Source organism: Ornithorhynchus anatinus, chromosome 1 (genome assembly GCF_004115215.2).
Source record: "Ornithorhynchus anatinus isolate Pmale09 chromosome 1, mOrnAna1.pri.v4, whole genome shotgun sequence".
Classification (NCBI taxonomy): Eukaryota; Metazoa; Chordata; class Mammalia; order Monotremata; family Ornithorhynchidae; genus Ornithorhynchus; species Ornithorhynchus anatinus.
This window is the reverse complement of record NC_041728.1, coordinates 178608674-178632179: the sequence shown is the minus strand read 5'-3', so window position 1 is coordinate 178632179 and position 23506 is coordinate 178608674. Positions and strand designations below refer to the sequence as shown.

At 52.5% G+C, this 23506-nt stretch overlaps 1 protein-coding gene across 2 annotated transcripts in view; it reads left to right on the top strand.

The window, feature by feature from the left end:
- MAP3K2 (mitogen-activated protein kinase kinase kinase 2) overlaps window positions 1-23506 on the top strand; it is a 117973-nt gene that overhangs the window by 43733 nt on the left and 50734 nt on the right. For both annotated transcript variants that reach the window (XM_029069918.2, XM_029069922.2), the window contains exon 2: window positions 19333-19399. In XM_029069918.2, coding sequence (XP_028925751.1) covers window positions 19396-19399 — 4 coding nt within the window. In that variant the 5' untranslated portion in view covers window positions 19333-19395. The remainder of the gene's footprint in view (window positions 1-19332; window positions 19400-23506) is intronic.

The following is a 23506-nucleotide window of genomic DNA, read 5'->3' as shown; positions in this document are numbered from 1 at the left end:
GAGCACGGTTCTAAGCGATGGGAAGGATACGAGGTGATCAGGTTGTCCCACGTGGGACTCGGTCTTAAGCCCCATTTTCCAGATGAGGTAACCGAGGCACAGAGAAGTGAGGTGACTTGCCCAAAGTCACAGAGCCGACAAGGGGCGGAGCCGGGATTGGAACCCATGACCTCGGACTTCCAAGCCCGGGCTCTTGCCACCGAGCCACGCTGCTTCTCCAACAGTGGGCACAGTCTAGAACCGCTTAGTACAGTACTTTAACACACAGAAAGCGCTTGATAAATATGATTGAATGACGGTCAGTCATGTGACCCAGATTCATTCACTCATTCAGTCTCATACATTGAGCGCTTACGGTGTGCGGAGCACTGTACTGAGTGCTTGGAAAGTACAGTCGGGCAGCGGGTAGAGACAATCCCCGCTCAACAACAGGCTCGCAGGCTAAAAGAGGGTGACAGACGGACAAAACAAAACAAGTAGACAGGCATCAGTAGCATAATACCGCGCGGTTCAGTGGAAAGAGCACGGGTTTAGGAGTCAGAGGTCACGGGTTCTAATCCCGGCTCCGCCACCTGTCAGCCGGGTGACTTTGGGCAAGTCACCTGACTTCTCGGTGCCTCGGTCACCGCCTCTGTAAGATGGGGATGAAGACTGTGAGTCTCACGTGGGACAACCTGATTACGTTGTACCTACTCCAGAGAAGCGGCGTGGCTCAGTGGAAGGAGCGGGGGCTTTGGAGTCAGAGGTCATGAGTTTGAATCCCGGCTCTGCCACCTGTCAGCTGTGTGACTGTGTGACCCCAATCTTGCCGGCCCTGGAAAACGGCAAAATCTGGAGATCCCCCCCCTAAACAGGAGGGTTCCCCTCCCCCTCCTCTCTCACTTTTCATTTCGTATCGCGGTCATCTGCTGTATCGCGTTCTCCCGAGCGCTTAGTGCGGGGCCCTACACGTTGCAAGCGCTCAGAAGCCTCGCGGGCAGGAAACGGGTCTGTTGTAGTATTTTGCTCAACCGAGTACGTAACACAGCGCTTCACATAATCCCAGAATCGTTATTGTCATCATTATTAGTGCGTGTTCATTTGGGGAGAAGCCCTTTCCCGAGAACCGGAGGGAAGGTATGAGGAGATTGAACGAGACTTTGTGGGCTTCCAGTGCCGAAGAGTGGGCGGGGGGTATTGAATCAGATCCTGTGGGCTGTCAGTGTTTAAAAAAAAAAAGAGGGGGTGTTTGGGGTTTTTTTTTTTGTGTGTGTGTGTGTATGTAACTGCAGGAAGTACAGTAATAATAATTGTGGAATTTGTTAGCGCTTACTGTGTGCCAGGCACTGTACTAAGCGCTGGGGTGGATACAAGCAAATGGAGTCGGATACCGTCCCCGTGAGGCTCACGGTCTCAGTCCCCGTTTTACAGATGAGGTTCGTTCATTCATTCGACAGTATTGATTGAGCGCCTGCTATGTGCAGAGCACTGTACTAAGCGCTTGGAAAGGACAGATCGGTAACAGATAGAGACGGTCCCTGCCCTCTGACGGGGTCACGGTCTAATCGGGAACGATGGCAATAAATAGAATCGAGGGGATGAACGTCTCATTAAAACAATAGCAGATAAATAGAATCAAGGTGAGGTACATCTCATTAACAAAATACCCCGAGGCCCAGCAAAGGGAAGCGACCTCCCCAAGGTTACACAGAAGACACGTAGCAAAGCGGGGATGAGAACCCGTGACCTTCTGACTTCCAGGCCCGTGCTCTTTCCGCTACGCCACGCGGCCTAAAGATAGTCAGACTCTGTGGGCTTCCAGCGTAAAAGGTCGGGTGGGGGGTATTGAATCAGACCCTGTGGGCTTTGGGCTTTTGGCTTTTGGGGGGTATTTTTTGAATAAAAGTGTGTCTGTGCGGGGAGAGGTGTGTGGGTGTGTAACACAGCCAGCGAGGGGGACGGACCGGTGCCAAACCAGAATTGACCAGCTGCGGTAAGAAGCCATGCCGCTCGCCGCCCCGGCCGGCGCCGGCTTCCGTTGGGACGGATGGAAGGGAATCCGTCCGTGCCGACCCCGCGGCTTCAGTGATCACCTCCAGTGGGGGGGACCGGTCCCCAGCCTCTCCCACCCTGCCGGGGATGGCTTTCGGGCCAGCGGGGGCACGCGGGCAGGGCCAGGGCACGGCCCGTCACGGGCTCGGGGCAGGGCTTCACCCCGGCGCCCGGGGGGCATCCAAGGAGGCGGCCGCGGGGCGGGCCGGGCCGAATCCTTCGGCCTCGGGCCGGATCAGCCTCTCCGAGGCTAAGGGAAGAGCAGCCGACGTCTCAAAACGAGCCGCTCTCCTCCCTTTCATTCATTCAATCGTATTTATTAAATAAATTGTGGTATTTGTTAAGCACTTGCTACGCGCAAAACACTGTTCTAAGCGCGGGGGGATGCAAGGTGATCAGGTTGTCCCACGTGGGGCTCACGGTTTTAATCCCCATTTGACAGATGAGGTAACTGAGGCACAGAGAAGTGACTTGCCCAAGGTCACACAGCTGAAGCACTTGCTGGGTGCAGAGCACTGTACTGAGCACTTGGGAAAGTACGATCCGACAACAGTGACGTTCCCTGCCCACGGCGAGCGGGCCCTCTCTACCTCCAGGGGCTTTGCCACCTCTCCTGGAGAAAAGCCGGCAGAAATTCCACCTCATTACGAGCAGGAAACGCGTCTCGTAATTCGGTTGGGTCGTCCGCTCCCAAACGCCCGGTCCAGCGCTCTGCACGAAGTGAGCACTCAGCGAGCAGCGTGGCGGAGGGCCTGGGAGTCAGGAGGTCGTGGATTCTAATCCCTCCTCCGCCACTCGTCTGCTGTGTGGCCTTGGGCGAGCCGCCTCACTTCTCTGTGCGATAATAAAAAATTCCATTGATCGAGTCCCCCGACGGCGGAGCTAGGGCCTCGCTTTCCTGAAAGCGGCCAAAGGGCCAGATTTCTGTGCCTAGGAGGGACACCTCTTCGGGGTCGGGAGGCTCGTTGAGAAGGTGATTGTGCTGTTCTTCTTGGCTGGGTGACAGTTCCTGTTTCTGGTGGTGCGGGAGGGTCTCCCTTGACCGCAGCAGGGCCGTGTGGAAGGAACACGGCGGACCCACGTCGCTTCTTTACTCCTCAGTAAAAGGCCTCCTCTTTTTGCATTCCGCACGTCCCAGTGATCCTCTGACTTCACTGTGCTACCATTTTTTAGCTTAATAGTAATAGCGATGATATTGTTAGGCACTTATTAAGTGTCAAACATCGTTCTGAGCGCTGGGGTAGATCCAGGCCACGGCTGCTTGTCCGTTATCTAGAAACCGATGTTCATTCGTTCTTTCAGTAGTATTTATTGAGCGCTCACTATGTGCAGAGCACTGTACTGGGCGCTTGGAATGGACAGGTCGGCAACAGATAGAGACGGTCCCTGCCCTCTGACGGGCGCACGGTCTGATCGGGGGAGACGGGCGGACGAGAACGATGGCGATAAATAGAGTCGAGGGGAAGAACACCTCGTAGAAACAGTGGCAAATAAATAGAATCAGGGAGATGTACGTCTCATGAAACGAAATAAATAGGGCGATGAAGATATATACGGTCGAGCGGACGAGTACGGTGCCGAGGGGCTGGGACGGGAGAGGGGGAGGAGGGGAGGGAAAGCGTCCAGCACCGACCCCTGCGGCGTGGCTCAGTGGAAAGAGCATGGGCTTTGGAGTCAGAGGTCATGGGTTCGAATCCCGGCCCGGCCACCTGTCGGCTGTGTGACTTTGGGCAAGTCACTTCACTTCTCGGTGCCTCAGTGACCCCATCGGTAAAATGGGGATGAAGACCGTGAGCCCCACGTGGGGCAACCTGATTCCCCTGTGTCCACCCCAGCGCTTAGAACAGTGCTCAACACGTAGTGAGCGCTTTAACAAATACCAACATTATCCAGCCAGCCGGTCCCACTGATGGACGATGCCCTCCCCTAGGACATGCTGGCGTTGAGATTTTGGCCGCATCCTCGACGTCCTTTACTTGAGAGTGTCCCGGATCCCGCCCCTTCCTCGACGGGCAATCACGACGGCCCCGCTTGAGGACTGAAACCTCTTCCTGGCTCTTCCGGTCTCTTCCCTCTCCAGTCTACGCGTCGCTCTCCTGCCGGGCTCGTTTTCCCAAAGCGCTGTGCTGCACACCTCTCCGCCCTCCTCAAAAACCTACCTCCAGGGGTTGCCCTTCCCTTTCCTCATCAGCCAGAAGGAGCTCCAGCTCCTTCTTATCCGCTCTTCTCCCACCGCCCGCCCCCACTCCACCCCAGCTCCAACTCCTCCGCACAAGCTAATCTAGTAACCTGTTCACCGGGCCTCTGTCTTTTTTTTAAATGGTATTTCTTGAGCGCTTACTACGTCCCGGGCACTCTCTTAAGCTCCGGGGTCATTCATCCGATCGAATTTATTGAGCGTTTACTATGTGCAGAGCGCTGTACTAAGCGCTCGGAATGGACGGTTCGGGCAACAGATAGAGACAATCCCTGCCCAACGACGGGCTCACAGTCCGATTCCTCATTTTACACGTGAGGGAACTCAGGCCCAGAGAAGTGAAATGACTTGCCCAAGGTCACACAGCAGACAAGTCGCTGCGCTGGGACTAGAACCCTGATCCTTCTGACTCCTGGGCCCCGGGCTCTAACCGCTAGACCACGTTGCTTCCTCACTGTCATTTCTCCCACTGCAAGTGTCTTTCTCACTGGAACACCTCCTCCCCCGGCCCTTTCTAAAAATGATATTTAAGTGCTTACTATGTGCCAAGCACTGTAATAACAATTATGACGGTATTTATTAAGTGCTTACCATGTGCCAGGCGATGTACCCGGTGCTGGGCTGGCTACAAGCAAATCGGGTCGGACACACGTTCCTTTACAGATGAGGTAACTGAGGTCCGGAGAGGTTAAGTGACTTGCCCGAGGTCACGCAGCAGACAGGCAATAGATAAATTCTAGACTGTGAACCCATTGTTGGGTAGGGATTGTCTTTATCCGTTGCTGAATTGTACTTTCCAAGTGCTTAGTGCGGTGCAGGCAGTAAGCACTCAATAAATGCAGTTGAATGAGTGAATGAATGAAAATAAATTATAGATCTGTACATAAGTGTTCTGGGACAGAGAGTGGGGTGAATATCAAGTGTTTGAAGAGGACAGATCCAGTTGGCTAGGCGACCCGGAGAGGAGAGGGAGACAGAGAGACGAGGGAGGCCTTTGGGAGGGGATGTGATTTCAGGAGGGCTTAGGAGGTGGGGTGAGCGGTGGTCTGTCCGCTATGATGGAGGAGGGCCTTCCAGGCCGGAGGCAGGATGTGGGTGAGGGGTCGGCGAAGAGTAGATGGGATTGAGGTACGGAGAGCAAGCTGCCTTAGAGGAGTCGTGTGTGGGGGCTGGGGTCTAGGAGGAAACGATGGGGTTAATCGGAGCATCAGGTCGGGCACGTTTCCTGTCCCACCTGGGGCTCACGGTCTAAGGAAGAGGGAGACCAGATCCTGAATCCTTATTTTACAGTGGAGGAAACTGAGGCCCCGGAGAAGTGCGCTGCTGGAAAGGAGCACAGGAATCCAGGTTAAGTACGGTGCTTGGCGATCAGTCAGTGGTATTCACTGAACACTTACTATCCCGAATGCTTGGGAGACCACAGTAGGGTTGGCAGACGCGATCCCTGCCCACAGGGGTCTTACGGTCTAGCGGGGGAGAAAGACGAGATAAGTTACAGTTGACAGAAGCCACAGAGTGTACGGTAACGTACATAAGGGCTCCGGGGATCGTGGTGGGGGGGGGGGGCGAACACAAGGGCGTGGACGACACAGGCCGGAGAATAGGTTGGGAAGGTGGGAGGTTAGTCAGGGAAGACGTTGTGGAGGAGATGTGATTTAGTAGGATTTCGAAGATGGAGAGAGTGGTGGTCTGTCAGATAAGAAGGGGCAAGGAGCTCCAGACAGGAGGGAGAATGTGAGCAAGGGGTCGGCGGCGAGGGAGACGAAACCAAGGTCCAGGGAGTCGATTGGGTTAGATGATGATGATGATGACGATTGTGTCGTTGATAATGATGATGATAGTTCAGTGATAACTGTGGAAGTCGTTAAGGCTTACACCGGGCCAGCCGCTGTACCGAGCGCTGGGCCGGATACCGGCACGTCGAGTCGGACCCTGTCCCTGTCCCGCGTGGGGATCCCGGTCTTAATCCCCTTATTACAGATGAGGTAACTGAGGCCCAGAGAAGTGAAGTGACTTGTCCAAGCTCACACAGCGGACAGGTGGCAGAGCCGGACTCCCAGGCCCGTGCTCTGTCCGCTAGGCCGAAACAAAGTGTGAGAGCTGGGTTTTAGTGGGAGAGGACTGAGGACTGGTAGAAGGAGGGGGGGGGGGACCAGCTGATGGAGGGCCTGAAAGCCGACCGTGAGGAGTTAGTTTTCGGGTGGAGATAGATGGGTAACCACTGGGGGGCTTGGAGGAGTGAGGAGACCTCCACCAAATGCCCCGGAGGGAGGTACGGCCTGGAGAGGGGAGAGGCTGGAGGCAGGGAGGCCAGTGAGGAGGCCGATGCAGAACTCATCAGAGGTGGGACGTGACCAGCGGGGTCGCAGTCTGGGTGGAGAGGAGGGGGTGGGTTCTAGAGATGATGTAAGTGCCTAATAAATACCTTTTGAAAAATTATTATTATTAGTATGTGAGGAAGGGTTGGCTCAGAAGCGTAAGCCCTGGATAGTGAAGGTAGATGTCAGACCGTCCAAGAAACACTGGACTTAGCATGTAGTAACAATAATAATAATAATAATATGGTATTTTTTTTAGTGCTTACTATGTGCCAAGCACTGTTCTAAAGACTGGGATAGATACAAGGTCATCAGGTTGTCCCACGTAGGGCTCACGGTCTTAATCCCCATTTTCCAGGTGAGGGAACTGAGGTACAGAGAAGCTAAGGGACCTGGCCAAAGTCACACAGCTGACAAGTGGCGGAGCCAGGATTAGAACCCACGACCTCTGACTCCCAAGCCCGGGCTCTTTCCACTAAGCCACACTGCTTCTCTAGTACAGTGCTCTGCACACAGCAAGTGCTCAATAAATAGGATTGGATGAATGAATGAAGAAACAGTTTGCAAGGAGCAGTGTGCGAGAAGCAGCGTGCCTAGTAAGTAAGTAGTCAGAAGGTAGTAAGTACAAATATAAGTATAATTAGCACTGTAAGGATCAGTTGGCCGGTTCAAAGGTTGTGGTATTTCAATTAGTTTGGGTACAGCGACTTATGATGAAACCCATTAGCCGTCCAAGCTGAGATGGTAGCGGGGAGAGCAGACCCGTGAAGTGGAGAAGTGAGAGGAAGCGAATGCCCGCGAGGTCATCGGGCAAACCTCGGGGCGTTCGACCCGGCTTATCTCGTATTTACCCTAGAGCGTGGCACGGTATCGCCGTCGGTAGCGTTTACTGTGGGCAGAGCACTGTGCTGAGCACGTGGGAGAGCACCCCAGAGCTAGGAGACGGCATCCCTGCCCTCAACTAGCCAGGGAAGCCTCGGACGATCCATCAGGCGATAGCGTCTGCGTGGCAGCTGCGAGCAGAGCACCGTGCTGACCGTGTGGAAGAGCATAGGAGAAGGAACAGACCTGATCCCTGCTCTCAAGGAGCTTACGGTCGGGAGATGTGACAGATGGTGGCATTGGGGTAGTAACTATCGTGAACAGCGTGGCTCAGTGGAAAGAGCCCGGGCTTTGGAGTCAGAAGTCATGGGTTCGAATCCCGGCTCTGCCACCTGTCAGCTGTGTGACTGTGGGCGAGTCACTTCACTTCTCTGGGCCTCAGTTCCCTCATCTGTAAAATGGGAATTAACTGTGAGCCTCACGTGGGACAACAGAGGAGTGAAGTGAGTTGCCCCCACAGCACCATACTGAGCGCTTGGGAGAGGAAGGTACAACAGAGTTGGTAGATGCGTTCCCTGCCCGCAGCGAGCTTGCGGTCTAGAGGACTGGCCGTTGACTCTATATCTTGTCGACTTTCCCTTGACGTAGCTTTAAACTCACACGGAATTTTATTCCTTTTAATCATTGAGCGGAATGAATTTCCGTGTTCGCCTCGAGGGCACGCGATAAAGCCTCTGATGCGGTGCTGTAGATCAACTCTATCCAAGACCCTCACCGGTCTTGAACCTGAATTATAGATGTTAACACCTGGACCTGTCCAAAAAGTGAAATCGGTGCTATTGTCCATCGGCCGGTGCTCTACAATAATAATAATAATGTTGGTATTTGTTAGGCGCTTACTTTTCAATAGTATTTATTGAGCGCTTACTATGTGCAGAGCACTGTACTAAGCGCTTGGGATGAACAAGTCGGCAACAGATAGAGACGGTCCCTGCCGTCTGACGGGCTCACGGTCTGATCGGGGGAGACGGACGGACGAGGACGATGGCGGTAAATGGAGTCGAGGGGAAGAACGTCTCGTAAAAACCGATGGCGACTAAATAGAATCGAGGCGACGTACAATTCATTAACAAAATAAATAGGGTAATGGAAATATATACAGTCGAGCGGACGAGTACGGTGCTGTGGGGATGGGAAGGGAGAGGTGGAGGAGCGGAGGGAAAAGGGGAAAAAGAGGGTTTAGCTGCCGAGAGGTAAAGGGGGGGTGGCAGCTTACTATGTGCAGAGCACTGTTCTAAGCGCCGCGGTAGATGCAGGATAATCAGGTTGTCCCACGTGAGGCTCACAGTTTTCATCCCCATTTTACAGAGGAGGTAACTGAGGCACAGAGAAGTGAAGTGACTTGCCCGCAGTCACACAGCTGACAAGTGGCAGAGCCGGAATTCGAACCCTTGACTCCCAAGCCCGGGCTCTTTCCCCTGAGCCACGCTGCTTCTCCGCTCTATCTGTGCCGCGTTAGGATGGTAAGGAGAGTGTGGGCTTACGACTTAGGTGAGCTCTCGGTCCTTGGTAAACAGTAGGCGCTTAACAAATACCATAAAAAAAATTGCTGGTTAAAAAATGAGGATTTCCTGTAGTATGGTTTTTATTAGCTTAAACAGGAATGATCTTGGATAAATGTTTCGGATGGTGGGTGGCACAGAAAATATGTCATCCGAGTGAGTCATTTTTTGTTTTAAAAGCCACAGAAGACTGTGTAAACAATTGAACACAGGAGACATTTTTATTTCAACTGGAGGTTTTTTGAGCTTCACTTTTTCTGCTCTTTAGCACTGTAAAAAGTTCTCTGAACTGTTGAATCCGAGGACTAGGAGCTTGGTCCGAGCAGAGCCAGAGATGAGGGAGAGCCGTGGGAAAATGGTCTTATCAGTTTCAAGTCTCGTCAGCTGTGTACTTTAAGCCGGGAAAGTACTGTGCTGACTCTAGGGTGCAAGCAGGCCCAGTTGAAATGGAATAATAATAATAATAATAATAGTATTTAAGTACTTACTACGTGTCAAGTACCGTTCTAAGTGCCGTGGTGGATACAAACTAGTCGGGTCGGACACAGTCCCTGTCCCGCGTGGGACTCACAGTCTTCATCCCCATTTTACAGATGAGGTAACTGAGGCCCAGGGAAGTGAAGTGACCTGCCCGAGGTCACACAGCAGACACAAGAGGCGGAGCCGGGATTAGAACCCAGATCCTTCTGACTCCCGGGCCTGTGCTGTATCCCCTAGGCCGTGCTGTTCATATTCTTCACGTAACAACAGTGTCTGCAGTGACCGTCAATGAGTCGCTCTCTGCCTAGCACTGTGCTAAGCCCTGAGGTAGAGACAAGATAACCAGGATGGACTCAGCATCCCGCACCGTGTAAGAAGGAGGGAGAAGAGCTGTTGAATTCCATTTTACGAAGGAGGAAACCGAGGCCCGGAGAGGTGAAAGAGCCCAGTAGGACTCAATTCTCCTGACTCTGGCTATCGTTTCCCCCTTCAGACTGTAAGCGCGTGGTGGGCAGGGAACGTGTCTGCCAACTCCGTTATACTGTTCTCTTGTGTTCTCCCCAAGTGCCCAGCACGGTGTTCTGCACACGGTAAGCGTTCGATAAATACGACTATTGGATCGAGTCCCAGTCTTGTGTTCTTTGGCTGGATCGTGCCGTTTCTTGTGACAGAGAGAGAGCCACTCATTCTCAGTGTTGTGGCTGCTGCTTCTCAGTCTCTTTCGTGAGTTCCTCCTCTGCCTCCCACCCTCTAACTTGGGGGGGGGGGTCCCTAAGGACTCAGTTCTGGGCCCCTTTAAAGTCTCCAGCTACACCCACTCCCTTGGAGAACTCACTCGCTGGTTTGACCCCCGAGCCACGGCCTCCCGCGGTCCGGGAACGCCCTCCCTCCTCACCTCCGCCAAACTAACTCTCTTCCCCTCTTCAAAACCCTAGTGAGAGCTCACCTCCTCCAGGAGGCCTTCCCACACTGAGCTTCCCCTTTTCCCTCTGCTCCCCCCCACCCTCTGCTCCTCCCCCTTCCCCCTTCACCTCCCCTCAGCTGAGCCCCCTTTCCCTCTGCTCCCCCTCCCCTCCTCCCCCTCCCCTCTGCGCCTCCCCCTCCCCGCTTCCCCTCCCCTCAGGGCTGTGCTCATTTGGATATATTATTTATTACCCTATTCATTCTGTTCGTGAGATGTACACCCCCTTGATTCTGTTTATCGTGATAGCGTCGTCTCGTTTTTGTTTCGTTCCGTTTTGCTCCGCCGTCCGTCTCCCCCGATTAGACTGTGGGCCCGTCGTTGGGCGGGGATGGTCTCTTTCTGTTGCCGAATTGTACGGTCCAAGCGCCGTGCACATAGTAAAGCGCTCAATAAATACGATCGAATCAATGAATGACCTCGCTCCCGTGGCTTCCACCGCTACGTCTATGCGGACGACTCCCACATCTCCCTCTTCAACCCCGATCTCTGCCCCTCTCTGCCGTCTCGCCTTTCCTCTTGCCTTCAAGACAGCTCTACTTGGATGTCCCGCTGACCCCTCATTCTTATCCTGTCCAAAACAGAGCTCCTCAGCATCCCACCCAAGCCCTGACTTGCCCATCACTGTAGACAGCATCATCAGCCTGCCTGTCTCGCAAGCCCACAGAGACTGTGAGCCCGTCGATGGGCAGGGGCGGTCTCTATCTGTTGCCGGTTGTCCATTCCAAGCGCTTAGTACAGTGCTCCGCACGTAGTGAGCGCTCAGGAAATACTATCGAATGAGTCTCCCTCTTCTTTCCTCCCTCCGGATTGCTACCGTGTCAATCCCAGCTTTTATCCCCGTCCCTTCTTGATTATCGTATCAGCCTCCTTGCTGAGCTCCCAGCCCCCTGCCTCTTCCCACTCTAGTCCGTACTTCACTCTGCCGCCCGGGTCATTTTTCTATAAAAGCGTGCGGGCCACGTTTCCCCGGTCTTTTGAGAACTTCCATTGTGTGTGCCCATCCGTCTCTGCATCAAACAGAAACTCTTCGCCGTCGGCTCTGAAGCACTCAGTCACCTTGCCCCCACCTACCTCAGCTCGCTACTCTCCTTCTCCAACCCGGCCCGCACACTTCACTTCTCTGATGCCAACCTACTCGCTGCACCTCGCTCTCGTCCGGCCCTATCCTGCCTCTGGCCTGGAACTCCCTCCCTCTTTATAGCCAACAGATGACCGGTAGCCCCGCCTTTAAAGCCTTATTGAAGGCACACCTCCTCCAGGAGGCCTTCCCTGACTAAGCCCTCGTTTTCTCTCCTTCCACTCCCTGCTGCATCATCCTTTCGCTTAGATCTGCTCTCTTTTTATCCCCCTCCAGCCTCTCAGCACTCATGTCCATATCCCTAATTCGCTTATTTGTGTTAACGTCTCTCTCCCCCTCTGGACTCTAAGCTCACGTCTGCCAACTCTGTTATTAGGTACTCTCCCAAGCGCTTAGTACAGTTCTTTGCGCACAGTACGCACCCAGTAAATCCATTAGAGGAGCGGCGTGGCTCAGTGGAAGGAGCACGAGCTTTGGAGTCAGAGGTCATGGGTTCGAAGCCCGGCTCGGCCACCTGTCGGCTGTGTGACTTTGGGCAAGTCACTTCACTTCTCGGTGCCTCGGTTCCCTCATCTGTAAAATGGGGATTAAAACTGTGAGCCCCACGTGGGACGACCTGATTCCCCTGCGTCTACCCCAGCGCTTAGAACGGTGCTCGGCACATAGTAAGCGCTTAATAAATGCCAACATTATTATTTGATCGATTGGAGTCGTAGGTGCATTTAGAATTTGTGCAGAGCTCCCTGGGTGAAAGGCGCTTTTCGGACAGTGGTACTTTCGGAGCACTTAACTGTGGGTAGAGCACTGTACTAGGCGCTTGGGAGAGATTCCGGTACAGTAGAGTCAGTAGTCACGATCCCTGCCCACAACAAGCTTACAGTCTAGAGGGGGAGATGGACAGGAAAATAAATCACGGAGAGGAAGTGGCAGAATGTAAGGATATCGTCCGTGAGGGTTGTGGGGCGGGGGACGGGGCATCATTCATTCATTCAGTTGTATCTATTAAGTGCTTACTATGTGCAGAGCACTGAACTAAGTGCTTGGGACATTCATTCATTCAATAGTATTTATTGAGCGCTTACTATGTGCAGAGCACTGTACTAAGCACTTGGAATGGACAAATCGGCAACAGATAAAGTCCCTGCCCTCTGACGGGCTTAAAGTCTAATCGGGGGAGACGGACAGACGAGAACAACGGCGGTAAATAGAATCGAGGGGAAGAACGTCTCATTAAAACAATAGCAGATAAATAGAATCAAGGTGATGTACATCTCGTTAACAAAATGAATAGGGTGATGAAGATATATACAGTCGAGCGGACGAGTACGGTGCCGAGGGGGTGGGACGGGATAGGGGGAGGAGCAGAGGGAGAGGGGGGAGAAGAGGGCTTAGCTGCGGAGAGGTGAAGGGGGGCAGAGGGAGCAGAGGGAAAAGGGGAGCTCAGTCTGGGAAGGCCTCTCGGAGGAGGTGAGCTCTAAGTAGGGTTTTGAAGAGGGGAAGAGAATCAGTTTGGCGGAGGTGAGGAGGGAAGGCGTTCCGGGACCTCGGGAGGACGTGGCCCAGGGGGTGGGAAAGTATAGTGCCACAATAAGCAGTGACATTCCCTGCCCACAAAGAGCTTACGGTCTAGAGTGGGGGAGACAGACATTAATATAAGTAAATAAAATGACAGATATGGACAATTGCTTTGGGTCTGGTAGGGGGAAAGAGCAAAGGGAGAAATCTGGCCCTTAAGGGTTACAGATCCAGGAGCAGAGATGACTCAGAAGTGAAGGCCAATTTTCCAGGAGGCTTTATATGTTTTTAACTCTTTGCATCTACGTGTCCCAGGCTTCAATGTCAAGAATTTTGAAAAGACTAGCCATTGGCTAAAAACATTTCATTCTGTCTTGTAGGGTGACTTGTTACTAGCCTCTAACCTCAACTCCATCCTGCCCCGGCTAATTTTTCAACACCAGAAGCCCCCGAGACCTGGACCGTTTGGCTGCCGCAGTATTTTTGTGGCCGCAGCATTTTAAACTGGGTCTAAAGAATGATATTTAAGGTGGAGAAACTCATTCATTTAATCGTATTTATTGAGTGCTTACTGTGTGCAGAGCGCTGCACTGAGCGCTTGGAAAGTACATTACTCCAATAAAGAGAGACAATCGCTGCCCACCATGGGCACACAGTCTAAAGGTGGGGAGACAGACATCAATACAGGTAAACAGGCATGAATAAAAATAAAGAGAATTATAGATATGTACGTATATACGTAAGTGCCGTGGGGTGGGGAGAGGGGTGAAGAGCGAAGGGGGCAAGTCAGAGTGATGCGGAAGGGAGGGGAAGCTGAGGAAAAGTGGGGCTTAGTCTAGGAAGGCCTCTTGGAGGAGATGCACCTTCAGAAGGGCTTTGAAGGGGGGAAGAGTCATTGTCTGTCGGAGGGAGACAGTTGTTGAGGAGGGAAGACGTTCCAGGGCAGAGGGAGGACGTGGGCCGGGGGTCCGTGGTGGGACAGGTGAGAACGAGGCCCACTGAGAAGGTTAGCGGCACCAGAGGAGCGGAGCGTGCGGGCTGCGGTGGAGGAGGAGAGGAGGGAGGAGAGGCAGGAGGGGGCAAGGTGACGGAGAGCCTCGAAGCCTAGAGTGAGAAGTTTCTGTTTCGTGCGGAGGTCGATAGGCAACCACTGGAGGTTTTTAAGAAGGGGAGTGACAGGCCCGGAGCGCTTCTGCGGGAAGATGAGCCGGGCAGCGCAGTGAAGAATCGACCGGAGCGGGGCGAGAGAGGAGGGAGGGAGGTCAGAGAGAAGGCTGACGCAGTGGGACAGGTGAGAACGAGGCCCAGTGAGAAGGTGAGCGGCAGCAGAGGAGCGGAGCGTGCGGGCTGCGATGGAGAAGGAGAGAAGGGAGGAGAGGTAGGAGGGGGCAAGATGATGGAGAGCCTTAAAACCCATAGTGAGGAGTTTTTGTGTGATGCAGAGGTTCATTCATTCAATAGTATCTATTGAGCGCTTACTATGTGCAGAGCACTGTACTAAGCGCTTGGAATGTACAAATCGGTAACAGATAGAGACGGTCCCTGCCGTCTGACGGGCTCACGGTCTGATCGGGGGAGACGGACGGACGAGGACGATGGCGGTAAATAGAGTCGAGGGGAAGAACGTCTCGTAAAAACCGATGGCGACTAAATAGAATCGAGGCGACGTACAATTCATTAACAAAATAAATAGGGTAATGAAAATATATACAGTCGAGCGGACGAGTACGGTGCTGTGGGGATGGGGAGGGAGAGGCGGAGGAGCGGAGGGAAAAGGGGAAAAAGAGGGTTAAGCTGCGGAGAGGTAAAGGGGGGATGGCAGAGGGAGTAGAGGGAGAAGAGGAGCTCAGTCTGGGAAGGCCTCTTGGAGGAGGTGAGTTTTAAGTAGGGTTTCGAAGAGGGAAAGAGAATCAGTTTGGCGGAGGCGAGGAGGGAGGGCGTTCCGGGACCGCGGGAGGACGCGGCCCGGGGGTCGACGGCGGGATAGTCGAGACCGAGGGACGGTGAGGAGGTGGGCGGCGGAGGAGCGGAGCGTGCGGGGTGGGCGGTAGAAAGAGAGAAGGGAGGAGAGGTAGGAGGGGGCGAGGTGATGGAGAGCCTTGAAGCCTAGAGTGGGCAACTACCAGAGATTTTTGAGGAGGGAATGACATGGCCTGAACATTTCTGTAGAAGGATAATCCAGGCAGCGGAGTGAAGTATGGACTGAAGTGGGAAGAGGCAGGAGGTTGGGAGGTCAGAAAGGAGGCTGATGCAGTCATCCAGGCGGGACGGGTGGAATGATTGTACTAATTTGGTAGCACTTTGGATGGAGAAGTAATTATTCCACTGGTGCCTTAAATGTTACGTTGGTGACCGCACCAGCTTGCCACACTTAGTTATTGCTAGTTCAGATTTTTGTCCCTCTTTGCGTGCAGACCTGAAGCTTGATCAGATTTGGGTTTGTTTTCGGTTTTTGGTTTTTTTTTTTACGAGCAGTAGCTTTCAATGCGGTGTCCACTCGGTGCAGGGAACGTGTCTACTGATTCTGTTGGATTGGGCCCTCCTGAGCACCTAGTAAAGTACTCTGAACATAGTAAAGATTCCGTAAATAGCATTGATTCAGAATAGCAAAGTGACCCGTCACCTGCCCACAAAGGAACTTACACCCTAACAGGGGAGAGAAACGTGAAAGTAATTCCTATTCTATCAGAATAAATAATAATAACGTTGGTATTTGTTAAGCGCTCACTATGTGCAGAGCACTGCTCTAAGCACTGGGGTAGATACAGGGTCATCAGTTTGGGATGAACTGAACCGACATAAAGGTGAATGCCACTTTGTTCTCGGGGGGGCGGAAGGTTACAGTTGTGGAGGGTGGTGGAACTAAATGGGTAACGCCGGTAATCGGATTCAGTCCGCAGCATAGCTCAGGGGAAAGACCCCGGGCTCGGGAGTCAGAAGTCAGGGGTTCGAATCCCGGCTCAGCCCCTTGTCAGCTGTGTGACTGTGGGCAAGTCACTTCACTCCCCTGTGCTTCAGTGACCTCATCTGTAAAATGGGGATTAAGATTGTGAGCCTCACGTGGGACAATCTGATTACCCAGTATCTACCCCAGCTCTGCACATAGTAAGCGCTTAACAAATACCAACATTATTATTATCATTAGAAACGATGAGGTGAATAATCAAGTAGTGATGCCACTCGTCTGCATTGCTTTCTGATGATTTTGGGGGGGGGTCTGTAAGACTCTCTGAAACGTCCTGTGGTTTTGGTGACCTGCTTAGGGGCGGGTAGGAATTTCGGTATTTGGCAGTGCAGTGAGACGATGCTAAATTAGAAGAGAAATGAATAAGACTTTGTATTCTTGGGAAGCGGTGTGGCCTAGTGGAAAGAGTACCGGCATGGGAGTGGGTGGACCTGGGTGCTAATCCAGGTTCCGTCACTTGCCTGCTGGATGGCCGTGGGCAGATCAGTTTCCTCCGATGTAAAATGTCCACCCCCATTTTCTCCCTCCCATTTAGACTGGAAGCCTCATGTGGGACAGGGACTCCCCTCCCCACCCCCACCCTCTGCTCCTCCCCCCCAGCACTGTGCTCATTTGTATATATTATTTATTACCCTATTAATTTTTTTAATGAGGTGTTCATCCCCTTAATTCTATTATGTTAATGTTGTCTTATTTTTGTTTTGTTCTGTTTTGCTCTGCTGTCTGTCTCCCCTGATTAGACTGTGAGCCCCTCATTGAGCAGAGATGTCTCTATCGGTTGCCGAATTGTCCATTCCAAGCGCTTAGTACAGTGCTCCGCACCTAGTAAGCGCTCAATAAATACTATTGAAGGAATGAATGAATGAATGAATGTCCGACCCGGTTATCTTCTATCTACCCCAGTGCGTAGAACAGTGAGTCACTAGTATTTATGGAACACTTACGATGTACAGAGCACTGTACTAAGCGCTCTGGAGAGTACAGTGGAACAGAGTTGGTAGACACCTTCCCTCCCCACAGTGAGCTGAGAGTCTAGAGGGGTGTCTACCCCAGTGTGTAGAGCAATGCATAATAATGATGATGACGATAAAGATCTAAGCTATCATTTCCAAGTTTTTTTACACATTTCTGTACAGTGGAATTCTAGCTCCTATGGAGGCACTAAAGGAAACATATCTGGAGAACTTCCCATTGCCGAAGTTTATGGAGCAGTGTGGCCCGATGGAGAGAGCCCAGGCCTGGCAGAGGTCCCGGGTTCTAATCTGGCACTGTGGATTGTCTCTATCTGTTGCTGGATTGTACTTTCCAAGCGCTTAGTACGGTGCTCTGCACACAGTAAGCCCTCGATAAATACGATTAAATGAATGAAGGAATTTACCTGCTGTGTGACCCCGGGCAAGTCACTTCATTCTTTTGTGCTTCAATTATATCATCTGTAAAATGGGGATTCAGTACCTGTTCTATCTCCCGCTTGGACTGCGAGCCCCAGGTGGGACAGGGACTGGGACCAACCTGATTAACCTGTATCTACCCAGTGCTTAAAACGGTTCTTGGCACATAGAAAGCGCTTAACCAATACTGTCGTCATTATTGTTATTGAAGTCCAAATCATGTGGGTTTAGTTTTGACAGATTGTCTTAGGTAATATTTTGATGTTGCTCCTGTCGGATCAAACTGCACCACGTGTGGGAAGTTTCCTTTATGGCAGGGGTTGGGAAGCAAAAGAGCTCCCTAAAAAAACCTTTCAGTAATTGGCAGGCAAAGACTGCATCACATAAATTAACCTACCGTAATGATAATAAGAATATTTACGGTATTTGTTAAGCGCTCACTACGTGCCAGGCTCTGTACTGGTGGGATGGATACAGGCAATCGGGTTGGACCTGTCACATGTGGGGCTCACAGTCTTCATCAAGAATGATGGCATCTATTAAGCAATTACTATGTATCAAGCACTGTTTTAAGCACTGGGATGGATACAAGCAAATTGAGTTGGACACCGTCCCTGTCCGACGTGGGGCTCACGGTCTCAATTCCCACTTTACAGATGAGGTCACTGAGGCCCAGAGAAGTGAAGTGACTTGCCCAAGGTCACCCAGCAGAGCCAGAGCGGTGGCAGAGCCAGGATTAGAACCCAGGTCCTTCCCAGGCCCACGCTCTATCCACTAAGCCATACTTCTTAATCTGTATTGGAGGCGTAATTATAGAAGAGCGGGAACCTCATGTTGCGGGGGCTGGGAGGGAGAAAGAGAGAGAGAGAACACGAGAGAGAGAAATAATTTGAGAAAACGAGTATATTCTTGTGCTGGGGAGGGGAGAGGGTGGGTACCAGAGTTGTGTCTTTGCCCATTAAACACCTTTGAGGATGTAAAGAGTCACAGGGCCCGCGCTGCACGGGGAAGAGGGCAAGGAGGAGGAGTGGGGTAGAGGGGAGCTGGGGGAGTCTGTGGCTCTCAGACCTCCAAGCAGCTGGGCTTGTCGGGGTAGGAGGCAGAGGAGGTCACTGTTCTGAAGTGAATGAGCCCGTGGGAAGGGGAGAGACGCAGGCACAGGGCCCAGGTTTCGCCGCCGTGGCTGCCGGCCCCCTCCCCGTCACACCCAGCTCGGCACCCCGGGCCCACGGACCAGATCTCACCCACTGCCCTCCTTCTCCTCTTCCTCCTTCCCCCCTCCCCTCCTCCTCCTGCTGCTCCTCTTCCTCGAACCTCCCCTTCCTCCATCCTCCGTCCTCCCTTTCCTCCATTCTCCTCTTCCCTCTTCTCTCCCACAGTCTCTTAAATCAGCTGCTGGGGCCCCAGGAAACTCCTGGGATGGGTCTGCTCTCACCCCCTGCTGCCCCAGCTCCCGCGGAGGGCGCTCAGTCCTACCTTCCCGACCCAGCTTGGCTGGCATCCCGGCCGCTTCCTCGTGACAGATGTTTCAGGGGGCGGGGGGCAGCAGAGAAGGAGGAGCGGGAGGGTAAGGGCACAGCTCTGTAGTGGTGAAGGGGACGGGTCGGATCGCCCCCACGGTCCGCTCCTGCCCAGAGGTCCCGGGAGTGATGCTGAAGGCCGAGCCGCCCCCTCGTCCCCCCTTCCCGCCCACCACGGAGCCCCATCGGACCCCGAGAAGAGCCGCTGCCCCACGACCCCTGGGCTGCCGGCCCCGGCTTCGGGGCGTCTGCGGGAAAACTGCCAGGGAAAGGCTCGACACCAGGCAGGGATCACATCTGACTCGTGGCACTTCGCTTGTTCGTGATCGGCATCCTTATCGATTGATAAATGGCGTGGAGCACTTCCCTCCCTCCATCCCCACTCAGGCGGGCCCTGCCTTGCTAGCGTTATTTCCACGGTTGTTTTCTCTTCGAAATTGTGCGGTAATTAAAAATACCCATGCTGGCTTTTTTTGTTGTTTTTCGTAGGCCAGAGAATGCTGACGGGAGAGCCGTTTCCCTGAAGCGCATGTTAGCAAGCCAGTTGCCGCTATGGGTGAGTGTTACGTGACACCGAAGCTATCTTTAAACAGGTCGACCGTGGACTCGGAGGAACGGGGATCTCGTTCTCCTTTTTAAGAGAGTTGTGTAGTCGAACTAGGTCGACCACAGAGCGTTTTAGGGCTAATAGCTCATGTTTTGTCATTGGAAGAAGTAGTGAAGTTTTCTTTCTACTGGCAGCACCCGTAGCCGTTATCCAGCTCAGAATAAACGGGCAAAAGGTTAACAAACATTTTCCACCAATCTGAGTTCCGTTATTTCTCGGCTTCGGGATCCTAGGTCTCTGGTAAACCTTTCCGGTGAAGTGAAAACAGCACGGCGTAGTGGGAAGAAAGTGGGAGTTCTAATCCCTCCTCTGCCACTCGTCTGCCTTGTGATCTTGGGCACATCACTTACCCTCGCTGGGTCCCATCTGGAAAATGGGGATTAAAACTTTGACCCCTGTGTGGGACGCGGACCGAGTTCGACCTGATGGTCTCGCGTCTACCCGGGGGCTTAGTACGGTCCCCGGCACGTAGTGAGCACCGAACGCATTCCGTTAAATAAATGATATTGAGCTGATAATAGGGCTCTATAATTTTTTTTTCTCATCTAAGATCATCTACGCGTAACTTGTCATCGTTTGGATGCTTGGGCAGTTTTTCGAAGTAAGAAGCAGCGTGGCCTGGCGGATCCGGTGCAGGACTGGGAGTGCTGTGTCTGCTGCGTGACCTTGGGCAATTCACGTCATTTCTCTGGGCCGCGGTTCCCTCATCTGTGAAATGGGGGATTAAGACCGTGAGCCCCATGTGGGGCAGGGACTGTGTCCAACCTGATTAGCTCCCCCAGCGCTTCGGTGCAGTCCCTGACACGTAGTAAGCGCTTAGCAAGTATCCTAAAGACGATAAAGTATCGGGACAGGATATTAATTGGTCTCTTCCTTCCCCTGTGATGGGAAAAGGTGACCACGCGCCCCAGAAAGTTAGAATCTTTTCCCTGTACCCTGGCTTCCTCCTTGGCTTGCCTCCTCTATATGTTCTAGACTCAATCCAGGGGGTCAGGAGCCCCCCGGGGCCCCGTCCTGCCGATTATTACGATCCGCTACTCGTCTGCTGTGTGACCTCAGGCAAGTCACTGAACTTCTCTGGGCCTCAGTACCCTCATCTGTCAAATGGGGATGAAGACTGTGAGCCCCGTGGGGGAGACTGTCTCCAACCCAGTAATTTTCTATCTGCCCCAGCGCTTAGTACGGGGCTCTGGCCACAGGGCTCAATAAATACCATTGAAAGAATGAGTGATTCGTCGACTGAATCAGTGATGGCTTTGCACAGGAGATATCTTTCTTTTAGGACTCGAAATAATAATAATCATCATGATGGTACTTGTTTAGCGCTTACTATGTGCCAAGTACTATTCTAAGCTCTGGGGTAGATACAAGCTAATCGGGTTGGACACGGTCCTTGTGGGGGCTCACTGTCTTCATCCCCATTTTACAGATGAGTTCACCGAGGCACACAGAAGTGAAGTAACTGGCCCAGAGTCACACAGCTGATAAGTGGCAGAGCCGGGATTAGAACCCACGACCTCTGACTCCCAAGCCCGGGCGCTTGCCGCTAAGCCCCGCTGCCTCTCGAAATGGGAAAGGGGGTCGTCGCTTGGCAGAATCAGGCAGGAGGGCATTTTGGATGAGGCAGCGGCCTGGAAGTCGACAAGGCCAGGGGAAGGATGGGGTGAGTATAGTGGCGCAGATGGCTTTGGATGGAACCTGCCAAGACAAGGACTCCGATCGATCGATCGATCGATCGATCAGTCGCTGGTCTTTTCTGAGCGCTTACTCTGGGCCGGGCACTGATCGAGCACTTGGGAGAGTACAACACCATTATAAACAGATACATTCACTGCCCACAACGAGCTTGCAGACCAGAGGGGGAGACAGATGTTAATATAAATAAATTACAGATCAAATTAATCCTCTAAAGCCCTGGTCCAGGCACCCCCTGCTGCTCTCTCTCTACTGAATGTATCCATTTCCTTATATTACATTGCTGGTGTTCTTGCCCACGTAATAATGATAACGACGGTATCTGTTAAGCCCTTACTATGTGCCAAGCGCTGTTCCAAGCACTGGGGTAGATACAAGGAAATCAGGTTGTCCGCCCATGGGGCTCACAGTCTTCGTCCCCATTATACAGATGAGGGAACTGAGGCTCACAGAAGTTAAGCGACTCGCCTAAGGTCACACAGCAGGCAGGTAATAACCGGCAGGACGTGGCTCCGGGGGATTTATTCTAGAATATCTAGAGGAGACAGGCAAAGGAGGAAGCCACGTTACAGGGAAAGGATTCTGACTTTCTGGGGTAGGTGGTCACCTTTTCCTATGACAGAGGAAGGAGGAGGCCAACTGAAGGGCTCACGGTCTTAGTCCCCATTTTACCGGTGAGCTAACCGAGGCGCAGATAATAAACTGACTTGCCCAGGGTCACACAGCTGACACGTGGCTGAGTCGGGGTTAGAACCCACGACCTCTGACTCCCGAGCCCGCGCTCTTTCCACTAAGCCACGCTGCTCCTCACCTAACGGCACGCTCTTTTTTTGCATTTCTCATCGCATTTTGCACTGAGAAGCAGCGTGGCTCAGTGGAAGGAGCCCGGGCTCGGGAGTCAGAAGTCACGGGTTCTAATCCCACCTCTGCCACTCGTCAGCTGTGTGACCTTGGGCAAGCCACTTAACTTCTCTGTGCCTCAGTGACCTCACTTGGAAAACGTGGATGAAGACTGTGAGCCCCACGCGGGACAACCTGATTCCCCTGTATCTCCCCCAGCGCTTACAACAGTGCTCTGCACATAGTAAGCGCTTAACGAATACCAACATTAATATTCCTCTTTCCACTGGTAGATCGAAAGCTACTATCCCTCTAGACTGCAGGCTCGTTGCGGGCAGGGAATGTGTCTACCAACTCTGTTATATTGTCTTCTCCCAAGTGCCGATTAGCACAGTGCTCTCTTCACAGTGAGGACCTGGGAGATAGGACCTGAGTTCTAATCCCACCCTGCCGCTTGTCTGCTGTGTGACTTTGGACGCATCGCTTCACTTCCCTGGACCTGAGTTACCTCGTCTATAACATGGGGATAGAGACTGTGAGCCCCATGTGGGACAGGGACTGGATCGAACCTGATTAGTTTGTATCTACCCCGGTGTTTAGTAAGGTGCCCGGCACATAATAATAACAATAATAATAAAGTTGGGATTTGTTAAGCGCTTCCTGTGTGCAGAGCACTGTTCTAAGCGCTGGGGGAGAGACAGGGGAATCAGGTCGTCCCACGTGAGGCTCACAGTTAATCCCCATTTTACAGATGAGGTCACTGAGGCCCAGAGAAGTGAAGCGACTCGCCCACAGTCACACAGCTGACGAGTGGCAGAGCCGGGAGTCGAACCCATGACCCCTGACTCCGAAGCCCAGGCTCTTTCCACCGAGCCACGCTGCTTCCCCGTTAATAAGTGGTTAACAAATACCATAATAATAGTGGTAATTATTATTATTAATAACTGCCACTGATTGGTTGACTTTGATTGCTTGAGGGCAGGGATCTTGTCTGCTTGTCTTGTACAATTCCTCTGATCACCTCGTTAGGAGTCCGAACAAATTAGGTCCTTAAACACTGGTTCCTCTAGACGATAAGGTCACTTTGGGCAGGGAACGTGACTGCTAATTCTGTTGCTTAGTACTCTCCCAAGCGCTTAGTGCAGTGCTCCGCAAATAATAAGCACTCGATAAATACCACTGACTGGTGGAGAAGATGTCACGATCTTTTTTTTTTTTTTTTTTTTTGGCATGAGAGTTACACTGGATGTGGCTGGCTCACTTCCTGATTTTGCAAAGTTAAAACAGAACAAAATTGTATTGCACAAGGGTTGCTTTGTCTAGGGTTGTAAAACTGCATCTTTGAACCTGGCAGGCCCTAAAGCGCCGGACCAGAGGGCCCTAAATATTTAACTCCGATAACCTAATCAAGCGCCTAAAGGACGGGGTTCCGGGAATGTCATTTAATTGAAGTATTAGAGAAGTCACCGTCTCTAGGGGTGCTGACTCCCCTACTTTGGATCCTCTTTTCAAGGACCAAGG